This window comes from Rhinopithecus bieti, unplaced genomic scaffold, assembly GCF_001698545.2.
Source record: "Rhinopithecus bieti isolate Rb0 unplaced genomic scaffold, ASM169854v2 scaffold_32422, whole genome shotgun sequence".
NCBI lineage: Eukaryota > Metazoa > Chordata > Mammalia > Primates > Cercopithecidae > Rhinopithecus > Rhinopithecus bieti.
The window spans coordinates 793,083-818,712 of NW_016814631.1; the positions used below are offsets into that span (position 1 = coordinate 793,083).

At 40.1% G+C, this 25,630-nt stretch overlaps 1 protein-coding gene and 1 pseudogene across 1 annotated transcript in view; one reads left to right on the forward strand and one right to left on the reverse strand.

Annotated features, from left to right (window-relative positions):
- Positions 1 to 25,630, forward strand: part of FAT3 (FAT atypical cadherin 3) — a 725,482-nt gene that overhangs the window by 125,564 nt on the left and 574,288 nt on the right. Inside the window, exon 2 of the mRNA XM_017851631.1 lies at positions 16,095 to 19,403. Within this exon, the coding sequence (XP_017707120.1) occupies positions 16,112 to 19,403 (3,292 nt within the window). The 5' untranslated portion in view covers positions 16,095 to 16,111. The remainder of the gene's footprint in view (positions 1 to 16,094; positions 19,404 to 25,630) is intronic.
- On the reverse strand, positions 115 to 578 carry LOC108515025 (NADH dehydrogenase [ubiquinone] 1 beta subcomplex subunit 11, mitochondrial pseudogene; annotated as a pseudogene).

Below are 25,630 nucleotides of genomic sequence, written 5' to 3' on the forward strand. Positions count from 1 at the left end.
ATGCATTGACGCCTATGGATTTTTTTTTTCAGACTTTCAGCCCCTTTAATTAGGTCAGAATGGCAGGCAAGGGGTGGGGAAGGTGGTGCTTCTTGAGCTCCACTCAGCAACTGGTCAGTTCTCATCCTCTGGCAGCTGGATCTTGCTGGGGTGGAAGCAGTTGCATTCCATGATGGGAAGGCCATTGGCCTCTTGGTATTTCACAAGCATCTCAGCTCCATGATGGGCCCAGTCTGGCATCCTGTAATCAGGCAGATAGACCACAAAGGTGCTGCCAAGGACCAGGACAGTGGAGACGCCAAAGAAGAAGACAACTCGCATGTTCCAGATGTCCAAAACGGGGTCCTTGTCGTAACAATGGGAGTCTGGGTTCTTCTCATAGAAGTTTTAGACCTCGGGATCTGGGTCCTCCTGCCAGTGTATGGTAAGTTCGGAGGGCTGCTTTCACGCCACAGCAGACAGGCGACCACAGTCCTGGAGAAGCTGGATTCCCAACGGACGTGGGTGGCCAGGAGCCTTTGCGTCGCCGCTGCCTCCAAAAGACCGAGAGTGCTCAAACTTAATAGCCCAGCTGCCATGACAGATAGTCCTGCAGGGTCTCCAACTCCTATAGACTCTATGTGGATTTTTTTAAATTTTTATTTATTTTTATTTTTTTGAGATAGAGTCTCGCTCTGTCTCCTAGGCTGGATTGCGGTGGCGCATCTCCGCCACCACGTCCCAGGTTCACTGCAAGCTCCACATCCCGGGTTCATGCCATTCTCCTGCCTTTGCCTCCCGTGTAGCTGGGACTGCAGGTGCCCGCCACCACGCTCCGCTAATTTTTTGTATTTTTTTAGTAGAGACGAGGTTTCACCGTGTTAGCCAGGATGGTCTTGATCTCCTGACCTCGTGATCCGCCCACCTTGGCCTCCCAAAGTGCTGGGATTTACAGACGTGAGCCACTGCGCCCAGCCTCTATGTGGATTTTATAATACAGATGATAAAGATTTGATACCTTTACATGAACTTTAAAGGTCAAAATTACACAAATAATTTATCTGCGTCATGTTTACTTAGTGGAGAGATCAATATTATGATTGCCTAGAACAGAACTGATTTTTTTGGCCATTTTTTATAAAACCAAATAACCAGAAGGTATATGATTAACACAATCAAATAATCTTAAGCTATCAGATAATTATTCTTGTTGATCTGGTAGTGAAATGTTGAATCCAAGTAAACTGAAGTAGGAGAAGTAGAGCTGTAGACTATATGACTTTCATCTAAGATTCTGTGAGAGGATGGCAAAAAAGCATGTTCTTTGGTCTTCCATACAAACCCTTTTAAAATATAATAGTATTATAACCACTTACTTTTGGTCCGGGGCTTGGGACCTCATTTTATCGTAGCCATCCGCCAGCCTGTGTGACATATACTCAGCCCTCAGAAGCATTGTTTTTCTTCCCTGGTAGGGCTGCTGCTCTAAATAGCCCCTGAAGTTCCTGCCTCTTAACATCCTTGACTCTAGAAACACAAACCTTTAAGTTAGCTTAGATAACATAGAAATGATGTGTAAGATCTGGCAACCTGCTAAGAGCTTATTCTGTGTTAGCTGTTTGCTACTGTTTCCCAATTCAACAAATTTCTTGAATGCCTGGTACTTGATCTTGCAAAAATATGTGTGAGGCAGAGTAGTTGATGCCCAAATTTCTGGTTCAAGACATTTAGTCTAAGTAACTTTTTGCCAGTTTTATCGTTTGTTCTTTCTCCCAAAACGTAAAAGTAATGGAAGGATGGTATTGTTAAGCCACATAAGGCTGGGAGCTAACATTTTCTTTTGATCTGGAAAATAGTTTTTTTTTGTTTTGTTTTTGTTTTTTTTTTTTTTGAGATGGAGTTTCCCTCTCATTGCCCAGGCTGGAGGGCAGTGGTGGGATATCAGCTCACTGCAACCTCCACCTCCTGAGTTCAAACCATCCTCCTGCCTCAGCCTCCTGAGTAACTGGGATTACAGCCACCTGCCACCATGCCCGGCTAATTTTTGTATTTTTAGTAGAGACGGGGTTTCATCATGTTGGCCAGGTGGGTCTCAAACTCCTGACCTCAGGTGATGGTGATCCACTTGCCTCGGCCTCCCAAAGTGCTGGATTACAGGCGTTAGCCACCACTCCTGACGGAAAATAGTTCTTGAAAACAATAGTATAGTCTATTGGATTATTCAAGTTCAAACCTCGAAGTACTTATTGTACATAATTTTCTGTTGCTAAATTCTTTATTAATATCATTTACTCTTATAACATTTGCTGCCAAAACATGGGCATTGAAAAGCACATTTCTGNTTTTGAGATGGAGTTTCCCTCTCATTGCCCAGGCTGGAGGGCAGTGGTGGGATATCAGCTCACTGCAACCTCCACCTCCTGAGTTCAAACCATCCTCCTGCCTCAGCCTCCTGAGTAACTGGGATTACAGCCACCTGCCACCATGCCCGGCTAATTTTGTATTTTAGTAGAGACGGGGTTTCATCATGTTGGCCAGGTGGGTCTCAAACTCCTGACCTCAGGTGATGGTGATCCACTTGCCTCGGCCTCCCAAAGTGCTGGATTACAGGCGTTAGCCACCACTCCTGACGGAAAATAGTTCTTGAAAACAATAGTATAGTCTATTGGATTATTCAAGTTCAAACCTCGAAGTACTTATTGTACATAATTTTCTGTTGCTAAATTCTTTATTAATATCATTTACTCTTATAACATTTGCTGCCAAAACATGGGCATTGAAAAGCACATTTCTGGGTTTACATTTGTGGTGGCTGAATGACATTTGTTCATAATGGTCAAATCACTAGAGCATTTTCTCTAGATTTTTTTTTTTAAACAGGGAAATAGGAAAGGCATGTTAAACACAACAATAGAAATCTATTCTAAAAGAAAAGTCAGATCTGAACTCCTTGGGTGGAATAGTTTGGTAAAGGTTAAACAAACTTTCCCTGACTCTTGTGGGACATTAAAATAAATTTCATCTAAATTCTTGTCAGCTTCCCTGTACAGCTGCCCTAAACATCTGCTGTGGATGCTCAAAATTGCTGTTTTCCCCGTTTCACAGTTTACATATGCTGTGTAAACTATTTATTTGTAATACATAATTAGTGGCAATGTGTATACTTGGTTTTAAACTACATATACTCAGGGGTAGACTAGAAGAAAACTATCTACTTACGTACATAGAATGAGGCTTCTTAGTTTAAGGCTTGTCAAAGCAATGATCCTATTTCCTTTGCAGAAGCTGTTGATATTAAGGAGAAGCATTTAAAATCTGTTTAGGTTATTGTAGCTTGGGGTAGAATTATGGGAATTATACTTGGTTTCACAATGCAGGGCAGGATTTGACAGCCACTGCCTCGTAAACCATGCTGCAGAGTAAAATGATTTCCTCAAAGTCATGAAAAAGTGAGGCCACTTGAAGGCCTGGGAGGCTGTGGTCTTGGTAGTCATGCAGAGAAAATTATGCGAGCCTCTGGAGGGGTGGCCCTGTGTTGACCTGAGAATATTAATCTTCTGGGGTCTTAATTTTGTTGGCAGATTAAATGCTTCTGTAAAGAGTGAGATACAAGTCAGGTTGGCCAAAAACTGGAGAACATTAGTCCTTGGGAACAAACGGGGATTCTAGCTCTCAAGGTGACTAATGGCCTTGCTACATGAGAATACTTCCTGAAGAAATCTTGGTTCTACCACCAAGAGGTGATGGATCCTTAATTCTCTGTTGTGGGTGGAGACCTCAGAACCCAGTCAGGTTTACATTGTAGGGATGGAAGTCATCCCAGCTCCAGTAGAAGGGAACCCAATTTCTAACCTCAGACATGCAGAGCTGACCTTGCCTGGAGCATGATCCCCAGAACCTCTCAATGGCAACAGAGGAACTCTATGCAGTGCCTCAGCTATGAAAAAATTCCTCTTGGGAATTGCTTTTTTCTATTAATATATCATTGGCTCTACCCTTCCCACTATAGTTGAATTAGTTCCGCTAATCTAGGGTTTCTCAACCTCAATAATATTGACATATTAGGCCTGTAAGTTCTGTGTTTCGGGGGCTGTCCTAGGTAGGACATTTAGTAGCATCTCTGGCCTATACCCACTAGATACCAGCAGCATCCTTCTCATTGTGATAACAAAAATGTCTGTAAAGATTGCCAAATGTCCCATGGGGGTCAAAATTGCCCCTTACTCTGGGAAAACACTGATCTAATCCTATATTTTCTTGGAGTTTCATAACACATTTGTAGTTCATTAAACAACAAATATTTATTGAACACCTACTATGTGTCCAGTAGTATGTATGTTTTGTGTGGGGTAACTGATGTCCAAAGAGAAAGTGCCTTTCTTCATTCAGTTTATAGTCAAGTTGGAGTAACAGATATTAGTCAAATAGTCTTACTAAAATATATTTAGAATAATAGTAAGTGTTGCAAATGAAATGAAATGTTCTATGTGCTCTGAGGACACATAACAGGGGCCATACGTAATCTTGGAGATCACATAAATCTGCCCTGAAGAATATGGAAGCTGCAGTGACTCTGTGCATGTTTTCATGATGGGAAATCAGGAAAGAGAAAGCCAGTTGAACTTGGGAAACGTGCAAAGCTCCTGAAGTGGGAAGTGTTCGGCTAGGATCAAAAAAAGGCCAGTGTCGCTGGAAAGCAGAGTGGTTTGAGATAAGCCAAACAAGAAGCCAGGGGCCAGACGCGGTGGCTCATGCCTGTAATTCAAGCACTTTCAGAGGCCAAGACGGGTGGATCACAAGGTCAGGAGATTGAGACCATCCTGGCTAACACAGTGAAACCCTGTCTCCACTAAAAATACAAAAAATTAGCCAGGCATGGTGGCAGGCGCCTGTAGTCCCAGCTACTCTGGAGGCTGAGACAGGAGAATGGTGTGAACCCAGGAGGCGGAGCTTGCAGTGAGCTGAGATCACACCACTGCACTCCTGCCTGGGTGACAGAGTGAGACTCTGTCTCAAAAAAAAAAAGAAGCCAGGCTCAAATTTGGTGGAAATGTTTCAGCCACAGCCTTGCCAGTTTTGGTCTTTACTATCCTGAAAGCACGGGAAAGGCATTGAAATGTTTCTGCAGGGCTAGGATTTGTGCAGGTTTCAGCTATGTGGCTGGTTGGTTGTAGCAGGAGTGCTGTGGAGGGGATGAGAGTGGAGATGTCAGACTGGTGAGTGGCTTAAGGCTGTAGGATTGCTGTCATCTTTTGCACAGTCAAGCAATACCTGGCCCCTTGGTTGTTCTCTCATTCACCTCATTGGCTGTGAACTGCAATCTGCTGTGTCTCCATGGCCCTAACTGTATTTGAATTCACTGAGTTATTATGCATTCATTTTCTCTTTGAACCGTCTGCATTGGATTGCTTTCTCACTCTGGCTTTCAGTTTCAAAAATGATACCAGGTTCCCAAAGAGGGGATTGAAGGAGCAAAACAAGCTGATTGCCCTTGCTAACCTCATTTCAAGGATATAACATGGCCTAGGAAGTCACTTCATTGGCCATATGTTACCCACCCCAAGTTCTAATTCTTCTTAAGATCCATGTTGACCTGTTCTTAGGAAGACTCTGTGGGTAGTCCCATGGGATGATTGAAGGGGTGACCTTGGTCTCATTAGCACTGAGTACTAATCCAGGCAATGTGGGCTTATATGCACCAGTCAATAATAAATAACTTTAACGGGGACTATGGGAGAGCTGACGGAGCCAGATTTGTATTTTGCCTTGTTTGCTAAGATGCAGTTGTCAAAATTTGGGATGTGCAGCAGGATTTGTGGAGATCCAGAAGACTAGTTTTCTCTTAGGATGAGCTCTATCAACTGGCTTTGTCTTGTTCTCTGTGGCAGCACCTCTAGGGGGCAGCATTCTACTCAGGCCAACTGTGAGGGGCTGGGCGATCTCACACCTGGTCTATTTGTGGCTGCCTTGGGATAGTAACCCTGTCCTGGACCTAGAATGTGAGGCTGAGGTTACTTATGCTGAAATAACTAGCTGGAGGTTCTTGGACATTTTCTTTAAGGTGTGTTGTCTACAAAAATGTCTACAAATGTCCTGTCCCTGTAAGACAATATGTTTTCTTGTTTCTTTCTTTTTTTTTTTTTTTTTTTTGAGACGGAGTCTTGCTCTGTCGCCCGGCTGGAGGTGCAGTGGCCGGATCTCAGACTCACTGCAAGTTCTGCCTCCCGGGTTTTCCGTCATGCCCTCCTGCCTCAGCCTCCGGAGTAGCTGGGACCACAGGCGCCCGCACCTCGCCCGGCTAAGTTTTTTTTTTTTTTTTTTTTGTATTTTTAGTAGAGCGGGGTTCACCATGTTAGCCAGGATTGGTCTTGATCTCCTGACCCTCGTGACGTCCCCCGTCTCGGCCCTCCCAAAGTGCTGGGATTACAGGCTTGAGCCACCGCGCCCGGCCAGACAATATGTTTTCTTAAGTGACTGTGTAAGAAGAGGATCCCACTGACTCAGGATTCTGCAGCCTCGGGCTCTTTAGTGGAGATGGAGGGTAGTTGAGAGCTGTCCATGTTGACCTGTTCTTAGGAAGAAGGACTCTTTGGGTAGTCCCATGTGGTGATTGAAGGGGTGACCTTGGTCTCATTAGCACTGAGTACTAATCCAGACAATGTGGGCTTATATACACCAGTCAATAATAAATAACCTTAATGGGGAATATGGGAAGCTGAAGGAACAAGATTTGCATTTTGCCTTATTTGCTAAGACACTGTTGTCAGTGATGGTAATATCAGGAGACAAGACTGACAAGATTTCTGGATTGTCAGCAAACTTCTATATTGTATTCCTTGACCCACATGCAAGCTCTTTTAAATCCTTGGAATGCTTATTGCTGCCTATTTCCAAATAATTTTCTTTTCCTCCTCCCATGGTATAATTTCTACCTCTCTGCAGTGTGTTCGTCCTTCTATTAATAAATGTTAAGCTGTTTGGTTTCTTCTTCTCCTTTTTGAGTTCATTCAGATTGCTGCCTGAAATACTGTTTTAGAGTCTCAGTCATTTAGTGATATATTGTTTCTTTATTTCTTGCACAATTATTTTCTCCCTCCTCCTCTCCTGGTACTCATCTGCTCATATCCCAACCTTCATGAAGGCAGACATAGCTAATATTATCCCGTTTTAGAGAGCTGAGTGTGTATCACTCTTCTCATTCAATTCATTTTAGCAAATTTTCATTGTCTACCTGCCGTGGATGAACTCTGTGTTGCTGCCTTACATTCTTGGGGGATGTTTAGCCAAATAGACAAGCACTTACAGAACCACCTGCTTGAGCCTGTGTCTGCTTTGTCTAGGGCAAGAACTGTCCCGTGTGTAAACATGGTAAGATTTGGAACTGGATTATTATTCTCTCATAAGTCCTCCACAAAATTCAGGATGTCTTATCATTTATCACATCTTTTTTTGGAGTTTCCATTCTTTGGAAAATGGTCACGTGATGCTCCTTCAACTCAGTGATGTATGGCAGCTCTGCATATGCCCAAGCCTCCGCTCCCCAGAGTGCACTAGCTTTCCCCTTGCCCTATGTCTCCATCTCTTTCTTAACAGGAAAGGGGTGCAACAAGGGAAGGTCCTCTATCTTCTGCTTTCCTGTCTTCTCATTTTACTTTGTAGATCCTCTTTTCATTGAAGGAGACTCACTTTTAAAGGGGAATGGCAATTGGGATGGCTAAAAAGATGTTAACTTTTGGAAATATAGCAGATGACAGGGAGTTGGCAGAGCAGTGAAAATCCATTGTGTCAGACTGTAGCAATCAGAGGCTCTCCAAGCACTTTTATTTTCTGAACTGCATTTTGCCCCCCAACTATTGGAATTAACACTATTTATTTGTTCCATTTGAAATGATTTGGCCCCTTTTCTCTTCCAAGCTGTTTTTCCATAATAAATGCTATTACTGGAAAAGGTTTTCTTTTCTTTTTTTTCTTTTTTAAAATCTTAAGCATGAGAGAATACTAATATATTTACCCTTTGGTTTCTGTCAGCGAGGCCTACAAGAGAAAAAATGAAATAATGCATTTTTCTGGAATATTTTTATCAGACAGCCAAGCATAGGAGCAAATTATATCCTCTCCTTACTTTTTTTTCCTCTTATACCATGATGAATTTCTTTCTCCAGAGAGAGAAGTGATTTTTAAAAGGCTTGAACAACATGCTAATCTTTCCTTCTGATAGCCCCTGGTTGAATTACTCCTGAATTTGAAGCATTTACTGATGAAATGATACTTGACATTAACTAGTGTTATATGGAAATATTTCTAGCACCTGGGGAGAAAATAAAGGAGGGTATTCATAACACTGCCGCTGTGTGGCTGAATCTTCCATTTTTCTCAGAACCAACTTGAATTACTCTTGCTTCACGCCAACTGACTTCTTTCCTAAGAGACCACTCTTAGACAGGAAGATTTGCATCATTGGAAAAAGTTAGAATTTAGAGCATTATTATAACGAAAAAGGTTGGCTTTTGGTAATGGTCTACTTGGCTATTTGGCAGAACCAGCTGAAGGCTTTGGTTTGGGATTTTTTTTTCTCTTGTGGAGAATGACAAAGGTGGTATTATATCCCTGTAAATAAAATACTCTTCTTGTTATAAAGCCATACTTAGACTTAGAGCTCAGGATAGGCAAGCAGAGTTTTCCAGAGAGGTGAAATATGACCTTGGCTTTTGGTTTTATATCTCAGGATATTTTTGACTTGGCCAACTGCTTTTGGCCATTGACTAAGTAAAACTAGATAAGAAAAATTACAAAAATATATGGATGGTTATTCAACTTTGAGAAGATTCTTCTCTTCATGTTAGACCTTGTAGCTCACAGAACTGTGCAAATTCTCTATTTACTTTTTTTCTAATCAGAAAAAAAATGTTTAGCACAGCAAATTATGGAGCAGTTGTCTCATTCTTCAGTCGAAATGTGGGGATGTGTTTATATGACAAGTATTGGAACAGTTTCTTCAGGGATAACACTCATCTTAGTTAACATGAGAATTTGTACCCTATGATATGGTGTAGGATGAAGGAGAATAATGAACTAGTCTTTAGAATCTTGGGATTGATTATACCTCACTTCTAAAGCTTTCCAGGCAGCTAGAGCCACAGTGTCTAGCTTAGACTCAATGTTGCCCCAACTCTATTTCACAGAACACTCTTTCTTTAAGACTTTGCAGTATAGGTGTGGGGTATAGGGAGAAAGAAAGGAATTCATGATCAAATAGATTTTTGAAATTGTACCTATTTTGTCCCTTGGGATCCCAATTTACATAGCATGATTGTGCATGTAACAGGTATTTACTGAATTCTGACTATGCACCATGGAACTTTAGTAGACAATAAGTGCTGTAGTCCTCACTTATCCATGGTTTCACTTCCCAATGTCTCACTTGTCCACTGCCAACCATGGTCCCAATATATCAAGTGGAAAATTACAAAAATAAACCATTCATAAGTTTTCAATTTCATGCCATTTTGAGTTACCTGATGGACTCTGACTTCATCCCTCACTGTTTCTCCGACATCCTACTGGGATGGGAGTACTCCCTTTGTCCAGCGTGTCCATGCTGTGCATGTTTTCCGCACCTTAGTTACTTAGTAGCTGTTTTGTTATCAGATCACCAATCCTGGTATTGCAGTGTTTGTGTTCAAGTCACCCTTACTGTACTTAATAATGGCCTCAAAGCTCAAGAGTAGTGATGCTGGCAGTTTCAATATGCTGGAAAGAAACTATATGCTGCTTCCTTTAAGTGAAAAGGTGAAAGTTCCTGACTTCATAAGAAAAGAAAAAAATGCTGAGATTGCTAAGACCTAGAGTAAGAGTGAATCTTCTGTCCACGAAGTTGTGAAGAAGAAAGCATAAATCTGTGCTAGTTTTGCTGTCACACCTGAAACTGCAAAAGTTACAGCCACAGTGTGTAATAAGTGCTTAGATGAGATGGAAAAGGCATTAAGTATGTGGGTGGAAAACATAAACGGTAACACAAATCGATCGTTGGCTATCGGGTTTGGTTTCAGGCATTCACTGGGTGTCTTGAAATGTACCCGCCTCAAATAAGGCTAGGGGAGGGCACTATATCTACTGTGCTTACATATGGAGATTAAAAAGCAGAGTAAATTTTTAGAGGTGACTCAGGATGGGCGATGAGGGAAGTTTATTTTGGAGCATATTAATGGCTCCAGGAAGTTCTACCTTAAGAAACCTCTTTATCTTTGTTCAACTGGTGTTTCCTAAAGTATATTTTAGTTGCCAACCTATACAGAATTAGTGTGTCATGGAACACAGTTTGGGAAATGGTGGGCTAGCTATTTCCACAGGGTCTCTAAGTTTTATGATTATAATTCCTAATTGGACTGATGTTCATTTCATCTTCTCCCTGGAGTCTGCTGTAGAGTTAATGGTGTATGCTGACTAGCCCAGTCTGCCTCACCAAAAATTGATTACATTTTTGCCATTTCAAGGCTGTTTGTTAGATACTATAAGAAGAAATAAGGCCCATAAGTTTTCTTCAAGGAGCTGATGGTCTAGTGTATACTTTAAAGATACACATAAGTAACTAATCTAAGGAAGACAGTACTGTCAGAAAGGTAGGTAGAAATAAAATACAGACAATGTTTACAGCAGTGGTTCTCAAAGTGGGGTCCTCTCAAAGAGAGGACCAGCATCTCTTCAGAACTTGTTAGAATTGTAAATTCTCAGGCCCCACCCCAGATCAACAGAGTCAGAAACTCTGCAATGGTACCCACAAATCTGAAATTTAACAAGCTTTATGATGGTTTTGATGCTCTCTAGAGTTTAAGAGTCCCAGCTTTAGAAGAAGTGGTGCTGACATTTGAATGGGAAATCTCCAAAATAGCTTCATAGAATTGGTGGGTGGCATTTTATCTAAACCTTCTGAGTAAAACTTGTAGGTGCAGATGGATAGAGACCTGCATTCCTAAAGGAAACAAGAGCTGTCAGAGTCAAATTAACAGCAGAGACCTCAGGTCTAGTTTTAGCTTTTTTATAGGCAAACTCTGTGACCTTGTTCAAATCACATAACCTGTCTCAGTCTGTTTCCTCAATGGCTAAACTAGGGTGTTGGGGTAGAGAAGTTTATGATCCCTTTGGCTATAAAACGCAGTGACTTTATATGACTTTGGCTCAGTATTTCATTATATAATGTGAATAATGGCATAACCTGAATTATTGTGATTCAAATACTTAGTATATTATCTTATACATTCTCTAGCTACAATGGTTTGTATTTTTTTAAAAATAACCTGCATCAAAGCCTTTTTCTTCTTTTCAAGCAGCCATTAGCACCAACCGGAGAGTAAAACTTTATTCCCAAGTATGTCATACGAGCAGTCTATAACTGATTTCAGGAGCAAGGACCCAGAACATAAAGTGGTGCCATGAGAATGGTAATTTGAGTGGTATCAGAATAGGCTGCTCTAGAAGATAGGTAGGGCTAAGCAGTATCTGGCTGTTCTGGGACTCATCATTGCAAGGAGAAATCTTGCTTGAACTCCCCAGGAATTAAATGCTAGGTCTAAGGAATAGCTCCCTAATGCAGCTGTAGTTTTCAGAGTTTGAAAGTGCATACACAGGGATTGAAATCGATTACAGAGCTCTGGCGATAGCTTTTGGCCGTGTCACCATGCACAAGACCTCTCTGTGGCATTGACTCTGACCCCTGGCACAAGTTTGTGATCTGTGAAAGGGTAGCTTTCATATTAGGGGTGGTCCCCCTCTGGACCCTTTATCCTTACCTCAGTTTTACTTGTTTTTTGTTTTGTGTTCCTGCTTCTGAAAACCTTAATAATTATGTCAATTAATATTCATGGAATATTTACTATGTGCCAGACACTATGTTAAGCCTTTTACCTGACAGTGGGAACTCTTATAATCCCCATTTTAAAGATAAGAAACTGAGATTTAATGAAGCTTTCGATATTAGCCCCAAAGTTACCCAGCCACTAGATGGCAAATCCTGGATTCAACTCAGGTTTGTCTGACCTTTGAGGCTAACATAGCTTTTAGTAAAGAAAAGACATTCTTTCCTTTACCTTTGATGTGTGTGTGTGTGTGTTTTTTCTACTGGAAAATAAAATGTAGAGTAGTTTGTAAATTTTACTCCCTGTGTTGATTCCCAGATTTTGTCTTCTCTAAAATCTGCCTTAACTAATGATAATAGCTAACAATTATATACTATGTGCCATGAACTGTTTTAAATATTTTCCATTTATTAGCTCAAATCCTATTTGGTAGGCATTATTGTTCTCATTTTATAGAAGAATAAACTGAGGTGCGAAGAGGTTCAATAGCTTGCCTGGGGTCGTAAAGCTAGTAAATGACATAGATGGGATTTGAATGCAGGCAGTCAAGTGCCAAAGTGCACGTCCTATAACCGTTGCATGCTCTGCCTTTGTGTTGGCATTGGCTCTGGCACTGCATACACCGAAGCAGAGACTGATCTTCTATTTGCAGTTTGAACACGGGTCACCTTCTTCAAGGACTCCTGTCAAGGGGACTCTATATTGACTTTGTTCTTTGCTTTACAGCCTAACATAGCAAATTTCTTGAGTATCCTCCCAATTTGGCTAACAGAATTCCCTCACAATAGAAAAGATAGGAAGAGAGGGAATGAAAATGAAATATATTTTAAAATACATTTTGTAGTGTTCAGAAGTCTCACCAATTTAAGCAGACCAGATTAATGTTGGCAGAAAATAGCTTTATCAGGTTACCAAAGCAAGCATAGGTATCCTGCAGAGCCAAGGCTGTCCCAGAGAGGTAGTCTCTGTGATTGCTGTTCCCTGCCCCCAAGGTCTCTGGTATTTATTCATCCATGGAAAGAAAAATCTGCATGCCCTTCTGAGTCCCACAGTAAGATCCATCCTAACAGAACAGAAGGGCAGGATGGGGAGTCACACCAGGAATGCCTCTGAAAAATAAATATCTCGAAGATTGATGGCTTGATGATCTCTTTGGAGATTATATCAAAAATTATTGATTATGTTAGTAAGTTGTAGAAAATAGGCTCTGAGGTTGGGAACTAAGTGCTTTCTTTAAAATAATCTAGAAGTAGTAGAATAAATCAATGTGTGGAGCATCTAAAACACTGTAACTATCATATTGGTTTCACAAATAGCTTGGCTTCAATGTGGAAAAGGCAATATTATTTTTTTAAAAACCTGAACAGTTGTCTTGGCATACTAAAAAGAAAAGAAGACAAAATTTGATTCTAGAATTTGCTTTGCAAAATTTTACAACATTCCTAGCTTCTAGCACTCATTTATTTCCTAATCAGTGGGAAAACTACAAGGCTTATAAAAATAATTTGTGTCAGATAGGGCTTTTTTTTTTTTTTTTTCCTGTGCCACAATAAAGATACAAAAGCCTTAAAAGATATTTTGTTTTCAACAACTGAATTGGCAAACTTAGTCCTGCTCAATTTTTTGGTGTTAGGTCTACATTTCAGTACATGATAATACCACTCCATTTATGCTTGTTTTGAAGTATTTTCTATTTGCATTTAAGACCACTTATTCTGGTTTATAAGAAAACAATTCCAGCAGTGTATCTTGCTGAAAGAAAAACTCACTATGCAAAAGCACCAATTTTTGAATAGTTAAATTGAATGATATGTTTTCATATTATGACAGCATTCTTTGCCTTGAAAGATTCACAGAAAGATTTGTAAAAGTAACTATCCCCTTAGGGCACTTTAATGTTTATTTACAAACAGCTAACTACTTAGAGGAGGAAATAACACCAGGGAGAGAAATATGGTGTCAGAAAAGGAAGATGACTCCAACATAATGATAAACCACAGTTCTAAAATTGTAATGGAACTCAATGAAAACTAGTTCAATTGAAGTGTGTTTCAGTTTGGCATTAGCTCTGAACCTGGGAGACTTAAGACCTGGTATTAGGGGAATCTCTTCATTTTATGGACCCTAGTTTCTTCATCTGTAAACTCAGGAGATTGGAACAGATGATCTTTAAGGCTCCTTTGAACCTGTACAATTTCTTGATTCGGTTTCCTGAAGTAAGATGTGCTTTTTGTTGGGGAATAGGAAACGGAGCATATTAAAGGCATCTGGGCCTCTGGTTACATTAGTACTTAGTGTTCTGTTCAACAAACCAGTGTTGTTTGCTTCCTGTGTGGGGGGTGCTGTACTGGGTGCTGGGAATAGAGTGATGTACTTCCCATCAGTTTTCCTTTAGTAGAAGTCCAGAGTGCGAATGAGGGGGCAGACTCAGAAAAGTTCAGTTGAACTGAATTTTTCATGGGGGAAGTTTTCCTCTCTCATGACCATGGAGTCCAGACTCCTTGGGCAAAGGATCAGCAAAATTACTGTTACAGGAAGTCTTCTCAGCATAGAATCGTGAGTAGGAAATGAGGCAGAAACTTTATTTGTATTTTTCTGGAGCATTCTGGGAATGATCCCAGTGTTTCACCTTGAGAAAGTGTAACCTAACCTTTGCATTCCCTTACAAGAGACTTGCCTACTCACATGTCCACAGTGAGCCTAAAAATTTCTCCACTACTTTGGAACCTTTTGAGATGATGAAATAGAAGAGACTCCTGAAGCATACAAAATACTACTAAAGCTTCTGCTAGTGTACTTCTGTGATCACTAAAGAGAGGTTCTGTTGTTCCCATATTTCAGCTGACTGTACTCCGCAAAGTAGACACTCAAGCACACTGGGATTCGCCACTCTGCTAGGTAGGACATTTGAACCTACTGCATCCAGAAAACCCCAAATGTATCATTTTCTTAACAAAGTTTCCTTTGAAATGACCAGCAGCCCAATAGTGTCTTTCTAGGAACTTAATGAGCAGGGTCACCAGCGGCCATCTGATTTGGTCCCTGACCTAGTTACCAGAGCTGCTGTCCACAGGCTGCCTGTTCTACTTACTTAGCACATGCGATGCCTCTAAAGAACTGCATGTGAAATTAACTTCCTTTGTAGAAACTTACTCCCTTTTTCGGCTTTTCGTTTTTGTGTCTGTAAATGCCTGTAAAGTCCGTAAATTAAACTTGACTTTTTCTATTTGTAACTCCATTTTTCTACTGGATACTTAAGCAGATGATAGCAGCAAGATATCTTACATTCTCAGGCGGAACCAGCATTTACATGCTCAAGGTTTCACTTCAGGAGAGTCTCTCGTAAGGCGGAGCTAAACAAAAAAATAGGAAAGCCTTGTGGGGTATGGAGAGAGCCTAAGCTCTAATCTAGAGTCTGCTAGACTGTATCAATGACTATTAAATTTAGACAGTTTCCACAGTTTTATAACTATGTGGGTTAAAAGATAAAGACTTTTTTCCTATTTTAGCCAGTAAAATTAATCAAGGAGAGGGAAGGAAGGAGGTATTCAACAAGAAAAAGTTAAGTCTATTTAACTAATAAAGTCTAGATAGGAAAATGAGGTTTTATATTCTCATTAACAAAAAGGTTATAATAATATGTGCCTTGCTAATCTTGCTATATATACTGTTTGATGACCTGTTTTTCCTTAGCATTACATCTTACTGCATCTGAAAATGCACATCTTTTATATCTCTATTTTTAATGACTGCATATTATTTTATCTTATGAATACATCATGAGTTATTCAGTCCTCTATTGATAGGCATTTAGCATCTCTTCATTTTTTTTTGTTACCTTAAAATGTGCTATAACAGATACTTGTTTAAATGTTTCTATAGGATCATTACTACAAAGGCAGTTCTAAGTCAAAGGTAAATGCACTTAAGACCTCCAATATATACCTCTAAATTGACCTTCAGAGTGTAAGACATCTTGTACCAATGAACAACCCTGTCAGCAGTAAAAAAAAAAAAAAGTGTTATTTAACAAAGTGTCACTTGAAAAAATTTCTTACAAGATTCGGCTAAATTCTAGTAATCTTGGGTTCCTCATTACCTAGTAGTGGCAAGGTTTCTAATTTTTTCTTATATTGCTGTTTTAGTCAAAAGATGTTATGATAAAGTTTTGAAAAGCATGGTTTCCTAATAGTTATTTCCCACTCTCCCACTTCTTCTAGGATGGTTCATTTATATTTTCTCTCTCTCTTTCTTCCCCTCCAGGATGGAAGTATGATGTGATGGATATAATTATGGGACACTGTGTGGGCACACGGCCTCCTCCTTGTTGCCTCATCCTCCTGCTTTTCAAGCTTTTGGCCACCGTCTCCCAGGGGCTGCCGGGGACTGGGCCCCTGGGCTTCCACTTCACACATTCCATTTATAATGCTACCGTGTATGAGAACTCAGCAGCAAGGACCTACGTCAACAGCCAGAGTAGAATGGGCATCACCTTAATAGATCTGTCCTGGGATATCAAATACAGAATAGTGTCCGGAGACGAGGAAGGGTTTTTCAAAGCAGAGGAAGTCATCATTGCAGATTTCTGTTTTCTCAGAATAAGAACTAAAGGTGGCAATTCTGCCATATTAAATAGGGAAATCCAGGATAATTATTTATTGATAGTAAAAGGTTCTGTCAGAGGAGAGGATTTGGAAGCATGGACCAAAGTGAATATACAGGTTTTAGATATGAATGATCTGAGACCTCTGTTTTCACCCACAACATACTCTGTTACCATAGCAGAAAGCACACCTCTAAGGACTAGTGTCGCCCAGGTGACTGCAACAGACGCAGATATTGGTTCCAATGGAGAATTCTACTACTACTTTAAAAATAAAGTTGATCTCTTTTCAGTTCACCCCACGAGTGGTGTCATCTCCTTAAGTGGCCGATTAAATTATGATGAAAAGAATAGGTATGATCTGGAAATTTTGGCTGTGGACCGGGGAATGAAACTGTATGGAAACAATGGAGTGAGCAGTACTGCAAAACTTTATGTTCACATTGAGCGCATAAATGAACATGCCCCAACAATCCAGGTAGTCACTCATGTTCCTTTCTCATTGGAAAAAGAGCCGACATATGCAGTGGTGACAGTTGATGACTTAGATGATGGAGCCAATGGAGAGATCGAATCTGTTTCCATCGTGGCTGGGGATCCTTTAGATCAGTTCTTCCTGGCTAAGGAAGGAAAGTGGTTGAATGAGTACAAGATTAAGGAGAAGAAGCAGATTGACTGGGAGAGCTTTCCCTATGGCTACAATCTCACTCTTCAAGCAAAAGACAAGGGATCTCCTCAAAAATTTTCAGCATTAAAGGCAGTCCACATTGGCAACCCCACAAGAGACACTGTCCCTGTTAGATTTGAAAAAGAAGTGTACGATGTGAGCGTAAGTGAATTTTCCCCTCCTGGTGTCGTGGTTGCTATAGTAAAACTAAGTCCTGAACCGATAGATGTGGAATACAAATTATCTCCTGGTGAGGATGCAGTGTACTTCAAAATTAATCCTCGGTCGGGTCTGATTGTTACAGCACAGCCACTGAATACTGTTAAAAAGGAGGTTTATAAACTGGAGGTGACAAACAAGGAAGGAGATTTAAAAGCACAAGTCACCATCAGCATAGAAGATGCGAACGACCACACCCCAGAATTTCAGCAACCACTCTACGATGCTAATGTGAATGAAAGTGTTCCAGTGGGAACCAGCGTTCTAACAGTTTCAGCTTCTGATAAGGATAAAGGGGAAAATGGGTACATCACCTATAGTATCGCTAGCCTGAATTTGTTACCATTTGCCATTAACCAGTTTACAGGTGTTATTAGCACAACTGAAGAATTGGATTTTGAATCCTCCCCAGAAATTTACAGATTCATTGTTAGAGCCTCTGACTGGGGTTCGCCGTACCGCCATGAAAGTGAGGTCAATGTGACTATTCGAATAGGAAATGTCAACGACAACAGCCCTCTCTTTGAAAAAGTGGCTTGCCAGGGAGTTATTTCATATGACTTTCCGGTCGGTGGACACATCACAGCAGTCTCAGCGATTGATATCGATGAACTTGAACTTGTAAAGTACAAAATAATTTCTGGAAATGAACTTGGCTTCTTTTATTTAAACCCAGACTCTGGTGTTTTACAGCTTAAAAAATCACTGACAAATTCTGGCATTAAAAATGGCAATTTTGCCCTCAGAATTACAGCAACTGATGGAGAGAATCTTGCAGACCCCATGTCTATTAATATTTCCGTCCTACATGGGAAGGTGTCTTCAAAGAGCTTCAGCTGCAGAGAAACTCGTGTGGCTCAAAAGCTGGCAGAGAAACTACTCATTAAGGCAAAAGCAAATGGGAAACTGAATCTGGAAGATGGATTTCTTGACTTTTATTCAATTAATAGGCAGGGACCATATTTTGACAAGTCTTTTCCTTCTGATGTGGCTGTAAAGGAGGATCTGCCAGTTGGTGCTAACATTCTGAAGATTAAAGCCTATGATGCCGACTCTGGCTTCAATGGAAAAGTGCTATTTACAATATCAGATGGAAATACGGATAGTTGCTTTAATATTGATATGGAAACTGGGCAGCTGACAGTCCTTATGCCTATGGATCGAGAACACACAGACCTCTATCTCCTTAATATCACCATCTATGACTTAGGTAATCCACAGAAATCGTCATGGAGACTGCTGACCATCAATGTGGAGGATGCTAATGACAATAGCCCAGTTTTTATTCAAGACAGTTACTCAGTTAACATTCTTGAAAGTTCAGGCATTGGTACTGAAATCATTCAAGTGGAAGCCAGAGACAAAGACTTAGGTTCTAATGGTGAAGTTACTTACTCGGTCTTGACAGATACACAGCAGTTTGCCATCAATAGCTCAACTGGAATCGTTTATGTAGCTGACCAGTTGGACCGGGAATCCAAAGCCAATTACTCTTTGAAAATAGAAGCCAGGGACAAGGCAGAAAGTGGTCAGCAACTGTTTTCAGTTGTCACTCTTAAAGTTTTTTTAGATGATGTCAATGACTGCTCCCCGGCTTTCATTCCCAGTAGCTATAGTGTGAAGGTTCTTGAAGATCTCCCTGTTGGCACTGTCATTGCTTGGCTTGAGACCCATGATCCAGATCTTGGATTGGGGGGTCAAGTACGCTATTCCTTGGTCAATGACTATAATGGGAGATTTGAAATAGATAAAGCAAGTGGGGCCATCCGCTTGAGCAAAGAGCTTGATTATGAGAAACAGCAATTCTATAACCTTACTGTGCGGGCCAAAGACAAAGGGCGGCCTGTCTCTCTGTCATCTGTTTCCTTTGTTGAGGTGGAAGTGGTGGATGTCAATGAAAACCTCCACACTCCCTATTTCCCAGACTTTGCTGTTGTTGGATCTGTAAAAGAAAACTCACGCATTGGAACAAGCGTGCTGCAGGTGACTGCTCGAGATGAAGACTCCGGAAGGGATGGAGAGATCCAGTACTCCATCAGGGATGGCAGTGGTCTTGGAAGGTTCAGTATAGATGACGAGAGTGGTAAGTGTAATATTTTGTGCCAAGAGTGTTGTTTCAACTCTTTTAAATGATCAACATTGGAAAAGTAAAGGAATGTTAGGCCACTAAAATAGAATGACAAATGAGGTTGCATTTGGTGCAGAGACGACGCACGTAGATGCTTTTTCTTAGAATGTTCTGGTTTGTTAGAAGATCTGTTTAGACACTAACAGCTGTGGTTTCCAGTGGGAGTCCTGGTTTGTTTTGTTTTGTTTTTTCTTGCTCAGCACTACTGCTACCAGGTCATCTTTTGATAAGGCTAAGTAATTGTCACTTCTGTTGATTGTACTCCTGACCCTCTCTAAATGAAGGAATCTGATAAAGTAAATTACATTTGAATTGGCTTTAAGTTAGAAGTGTGAAATGGATTTTCAAATGGATCTTATATAAGAATCTTTCCCTTTACAGTAAGGCTTTGCAGAAGTGATATTGCATTAGTTGCTTGGTCTTTTATCTTTCATGGGTTCGTCTGGTCCTTGAACGATGGGCATTTGCACTCTGTAGCTCCATTAATATAAGGAGGTGTGCTTCTACAAATGCTTTCTTAATGGAATAAATGAGTCTTGCTATGAATTTTATTTATAAAAATTGATTTTAAGAATTTATTTGTAAGGGGATTTTTTACAAAACATTTAAAATATGGGGCAAAATTGTTCCAGTATTTTATTGCTTCTGACTTACTTTTAAATTATTCATTCATAGATAAAGATACAGGTTTTTAGAAATACTTGTTATTGTTGCTATTTGTGTTTAAAATGTTCATGTGCCTGGACACATGCATGTCTCTGTGTATGTGTGTGTTTCTGTTCCTTTGTTAGCACTGTGCATTTCTCTAGACTTTAGATTGTAGACATCTCAAGTGAGGGCCTGTGTCTTCCCTAGTCTTGTTTAAATGGCAATATTAGCACCTTACCATTTTCAGAGTTCATTTACATACATTAGATACTTATCCACAATATTCATAGAGTGTTTTTGCTCCCTTAGTCAGCTCAAGCTGCTACAGCAAAATACCACAGACTGGGTGATTTAAACAACAGACATTTATTTCTCATAGTTCAGGAAGCTGGAAGTCCAAGATCAGGGCACCAGCACAGTCAAGATGAAGGCCTTCTTCTGGGCTTGCCAACTACCAACTTCTTGCCGTGTCCCCACATGGCAGAGAGAGCAGGCTTTGGTCTTTTTCTTCCCATAAAGGCACTAATGCCATCATTAAGGCTGTACCCTCATGACCTCATCAAAACTTAACTTCCTCCCAAAGGCTCTGTCTCTATATAGCATTACATAGGAGTTTAGGGCTTCTGAGTATGAATTTGTAGGGGACATATATGTACATTCTGTTCATAACAGTCCCAGTGATGATGATTAGAACAGGTTGTAGGAAGGTATCCCTATAGACATACTAACTGTATTTCCATAATACCAGAAAAATGATTTAAGAAACTATATTAAATATTAGGTAGCAAGAAAGCTGTATGTACCATCTCAAGTTTAAACTATAGCTTTTGTATACATAGGCTCTAATTATGGCCAGTGTAAATTGTAAAATTGGTCTTCATAGCTATAGTAGATTAAAAAGTCAATGTTAGGAAATTTCACCCTGACTTTGCCACATACTATATGTTATCATGTATCCCTTAAAATTTGGTTGGAATATATTTCTGCCTTTTACGTACAAAATGTTAAAAGAGAGGAACTAGCCTTACCGAGTGCCTACTCTGTACTAATACTTTACTACTAATAATAATGAGTTCATTGAGTACTTACAATGTGCCAGACACTGTACAGAGGGTTTTATAGACAGGTCTTATTTAATTCTTCCAAGAGCACCATGAGGTGGGACTGATAATTACCAACTCATGAACTGAGGTTCAGAGAAGACATAGAATATGGAGCCTACTTTCAAACTTAGCTTCGTGTAACTGCAGTGTACCTTGCTCTCACCCATCTCAAGATAAGTTGGAATTTCCTTGCATGTTCCCAACTACACTGAAATTTGGTGTTGAGCTAAAATCTGTAGGGCAATAAAGTATTAAACAGGTTTCAAAATCCTTGCAACCCTGGACTTATTGACTAATGGTGCTGGTCATTGATTAACCTTCCTGATTTCTTTATAGTCCCATTGTTTTTATGGCTCTCTAGTGATGAACTTAGCTTTGAGACTCAGGTAAATGTGGGTAGGTAGGTCATAGGAAAAGTTCGAACTGAATCATTCACCACTGCTATATAGATGACTACATCAAGTCATACAGAGTTGTTTTTTTCTTTAATCAAGAAGTTGCATTTTGGTTTACCTGATACAGTGAAAAGTAGGAACAATTTGGTATTAGTGGCCTAGATTTTCCCACAGGTAACTTGCTACAATGTTTCTACCTTGGGTGTTATTTAGAAAAGATATGTATTTGCGTTTGCTCCATTATATTCTGAATTATATATATATATATATATATATATATTGAGTCCATTACACTAGAGTTCAAATCTTAGCTCTGAACAGCTACCAGATGTGTGACCCCATCTGGGCAAGCCTCAGTGATCCCTACCTTGTTGCGTTACTGTGACAATTAGCAATAGTACCTAAAATGTACTATTGCTATAAAATGTATATATATATATTTAAAAAAGCTTTAATTGGCCAGTCATGGTAACCCATGCCTATAATTCTAGCACTTTGGGAGGCCAAGGCAGGTGGATCTCTTGAGCTCAGGAGTCCCAGACTAGCCTGGTCAACATAGTGGAATTCCATCTCTACAAAAAAATACAAAAAATTAGCTGGGTGTGGTGGTGCATGCCTGTAGTCCCAGTGACTCAGGAAGCTGAGGCAGAAGGATCACTTGAGTCCAGGAGGACGAAGCTGCAGTGAGAAGTGACCGCACCACTGCACTCCAGCCTGGGTGTCAGAGTGACACCCTGTCTTAAAAAAAATAACAATTAAAATAAAATAAAACTTTTGTCATCAACTATACTAATGCCACTTATATTTTCACATTGCTTTGTGACTTAAAAACCTCTTTCCTATAAACATTAACTCCTTTGAGTTAAAGAGTAGCTAAGTGAGTTTATAAGGTCACATAGGTTTTAGAGGATATAAGCTGCATCTTGAACCCACATCTCCTCAGTCCTAATCCAGTGCCCTTTCCTTTCAATTCTTACATGTTTCTGATTTTTTCATAGTTTTAAAATTATAGTAGCAATGTCTTTCCTCCTTTGTTATTTCATTCTGTTCCCTTCTCTTAGAAAACACAACTGGGTTTTTTCTCTGTATTACGGGAAAAAAGGTTTGGGCTTGTTGAGTTTTCTTATGAAGATTAGAGTGTCCATAGAATCTTAACCATCTTTCTTTCTCTCCTCTCAGCACTTGTAGATTTTAGAATCTAAGCCCAAGGAGCTGATGAGGAATGACCACCTGGACTTGTTTCCAGGTGATGCTAGGGCTAAAGAGAAGTTTGGCAATTGTATGCCCAATAAGAGAAACCATCACCTTGGTGCTGTTGAGTTTATACTACTGTTGAATGATCCATCAGTTTTTTGCTTCCAAGTGCTAAAATAAAATATGGTTTGAGTTGCTGGCAGAATGAAAAGCTGTTTAGCGCTGTAGCGATTACTGACTCTCAGGTCTAGACTTCCTTGTCTTTATTTAACCTGTGGGCATAGAATGGCCTAGACTTGCTTGGATTTGAGACTTTAAAACCTTTAAGTCAGCTGCCAAAGATTACCCAAGTGTTTGCATTGGTTAGCAGCTCTCAGAGTACACATGAGTCACCTGGAGGGTTTGTTAACAAATGCAGATTCACAGGCCAAATTCCCAATGATTTTCATTCAATAGATCTGGAGTGGGAGCCCAGGAATCTTCATTTAAGCTTTTCAAGCATTTCCTCCTCATGTGGTTTGCAAACACTACCCTAAATTTACTTGAGCTACTCAGACAGTGGCTACCAGATTATATGTATCTTTTCTGTAAATTATTTTTTCTTAGTTTTTTGAAAGGCAGAGACTTGAGCTCATGTCTTAAATAAATTTCTTTTCTAGTCAAATTTTACAATTCAAATAAATCTTTTATTATTTATTAGTGGTGATATTTTCTGAATGCTTTCCCAATGGATAAAATCTATTTCTGTGCTTCAGTAATTGTAGTGCTTAACGTTTTGTGAAAGTGTGTATGCTGGGATTAGTTGATACATTTAGTAGTTTTATGTTCTTGACTTTCTTGGAGCTCTGCGAACCAAACCATACCTTTGAAATTCTTTGCTATGCACAAGCATTTAATAAATGTTTAATAATGTTCACAGTAAATGGATTAAATGGGGGCCTCCCAAACTATAGTGGATTTGATCACGATTTAAATCACTAGTCTGGAAGATGCAATTTAATCGTTTTTTTTTCTTCACAAAGAATGCATTCTTATTCTTTGACACAACAGGGATTCATATTCTTGACTACTCAGAGGTTTTACACCATTTTAGAAAGAGCACAGTATATACCTCAAAATGTAATTTTCTATAAATATTTTGGAAACTACAAACTTGAGCAATGGTTTCACCCTTTCTATTTATCTGTTTAATTACAGAAATATTTAATTGAGATGAACAATTTCCAATTGGCACTTTAATCATGGATAATTGGGAAGGTATTTTGCCATCCTTTATTACTAATTGGAGTATTTCTTCCAGTTATCAAGTACCTATCATGTGACAGGCACTGTGCAAGGTACATTTTAGGTACTATTGCTAATTGTCACAGTAACGCAACAAGGTAGGGATCACTGAGGCTTGCCCAGATGGGGTCACACATCTGGTAGCTGTTCAGAGCTAAGATTTGAACTCTAGTGTAATGGACTCAAAATCTCATGTTATTGTCCCTCTTCTTCAGTCCAGCATGCCGTCATCACCTTGTTACACATATATATTTGTCAGATTTTTCTGGATTATTGCTATATAACAAACAATTGTGAAACTTCACTGGCTTATGGAAATATTTTTTTCTTGCCCCAGACTCTGAGGGAACAGCTGAAACAGCACTGTGGCAGACTGGATTGACTTAGGATCTTTTTATTCCAGGACCCAGGCTGAAGGAGTACTCACTATCTGGGATGTGATGTTCTCAAAGTGAGAGGCAGGGGCTCAAGAAGGCTGGTGCAAACTTGCAGTGCCTCTTAAAGCCTCTATTCAAAACTGGCTCACGCTCCATCGGCCAAAGCAGGTCATGGGGTCAAGCTCAGCACTGTGGAGCAGAAAAGAATATTCCTTGTTATGTCCTAAATGTTTGTGCACCCCTCCTCCACCCCCATAACTCATGTTAGAACCTAGTAACAAATGTATAGTGTTAAGACGTGAGGCTTTTGGGAAGGGATTGAATCACGAAGATTCCACCCTCATGAATGGGATTAATGTCCTGATAAAAGAGGCTCCAGCTAGCTCCCCTGCTCTTCTGCCATATGAGGACACCTAGCAGGCAGCATCTATGAGGGGCAAGCCCTCTCCAAACACTGCTGTCACCCTGATACTGGACTTCCCAGCTTCTAGAACTGTAAGCAATATATTTCTGTTGCTTACAAATTACCAACAGTGTAAGGTTGTAAGGTATTTTTTTATAGCAACTTAAACTGACTATGCACTGCTCCAACAGGGGAGAGGGAGAGAGGAGTGAATAGTTACTGAACAATAGAATAGCATGACATAGCGCATGACAACTCTCACAATCGTCTTCGTAAGTTTACTTTAATTGAGCACTGCCTATGTGTAAGGCACTGCGCCAGGCACTAGTGACACAAAGAGGCACGGGTATAAGACATGGGTATCTGACAGGTCACAATGCAGATGCAAGAGATGATGCTGGTAACAGTGGCAGCAGTGCTTAACATCTACTGAGCACCATCTGTTTGTGTGCCAAGTTCTGTGCACACTGCTTTAAACAGATGGTCTCATTCAGTCATCCCAGGAGGTATGGACAGTTATTTTCTTATTTTTTTATATCTGCTGTTATGAGGAAAGACTCACAGGCCCCGTGCCTATGCATTTACATTTACCTTCCTTTGCATTGAGGCTCTTGAAAGCATTTCCCCAGCATATCTGAGCACAGAATGCTCTTTATTCCAAATGCTTTGATAGACCTAGCAGAGGCTTAGGAGACCTGATGTACTCTTTGAATTCAAATAGACAAACCAAAGAGGTGTTTGAGACACATTAATTACCATCAAGCTAATTACTATATAT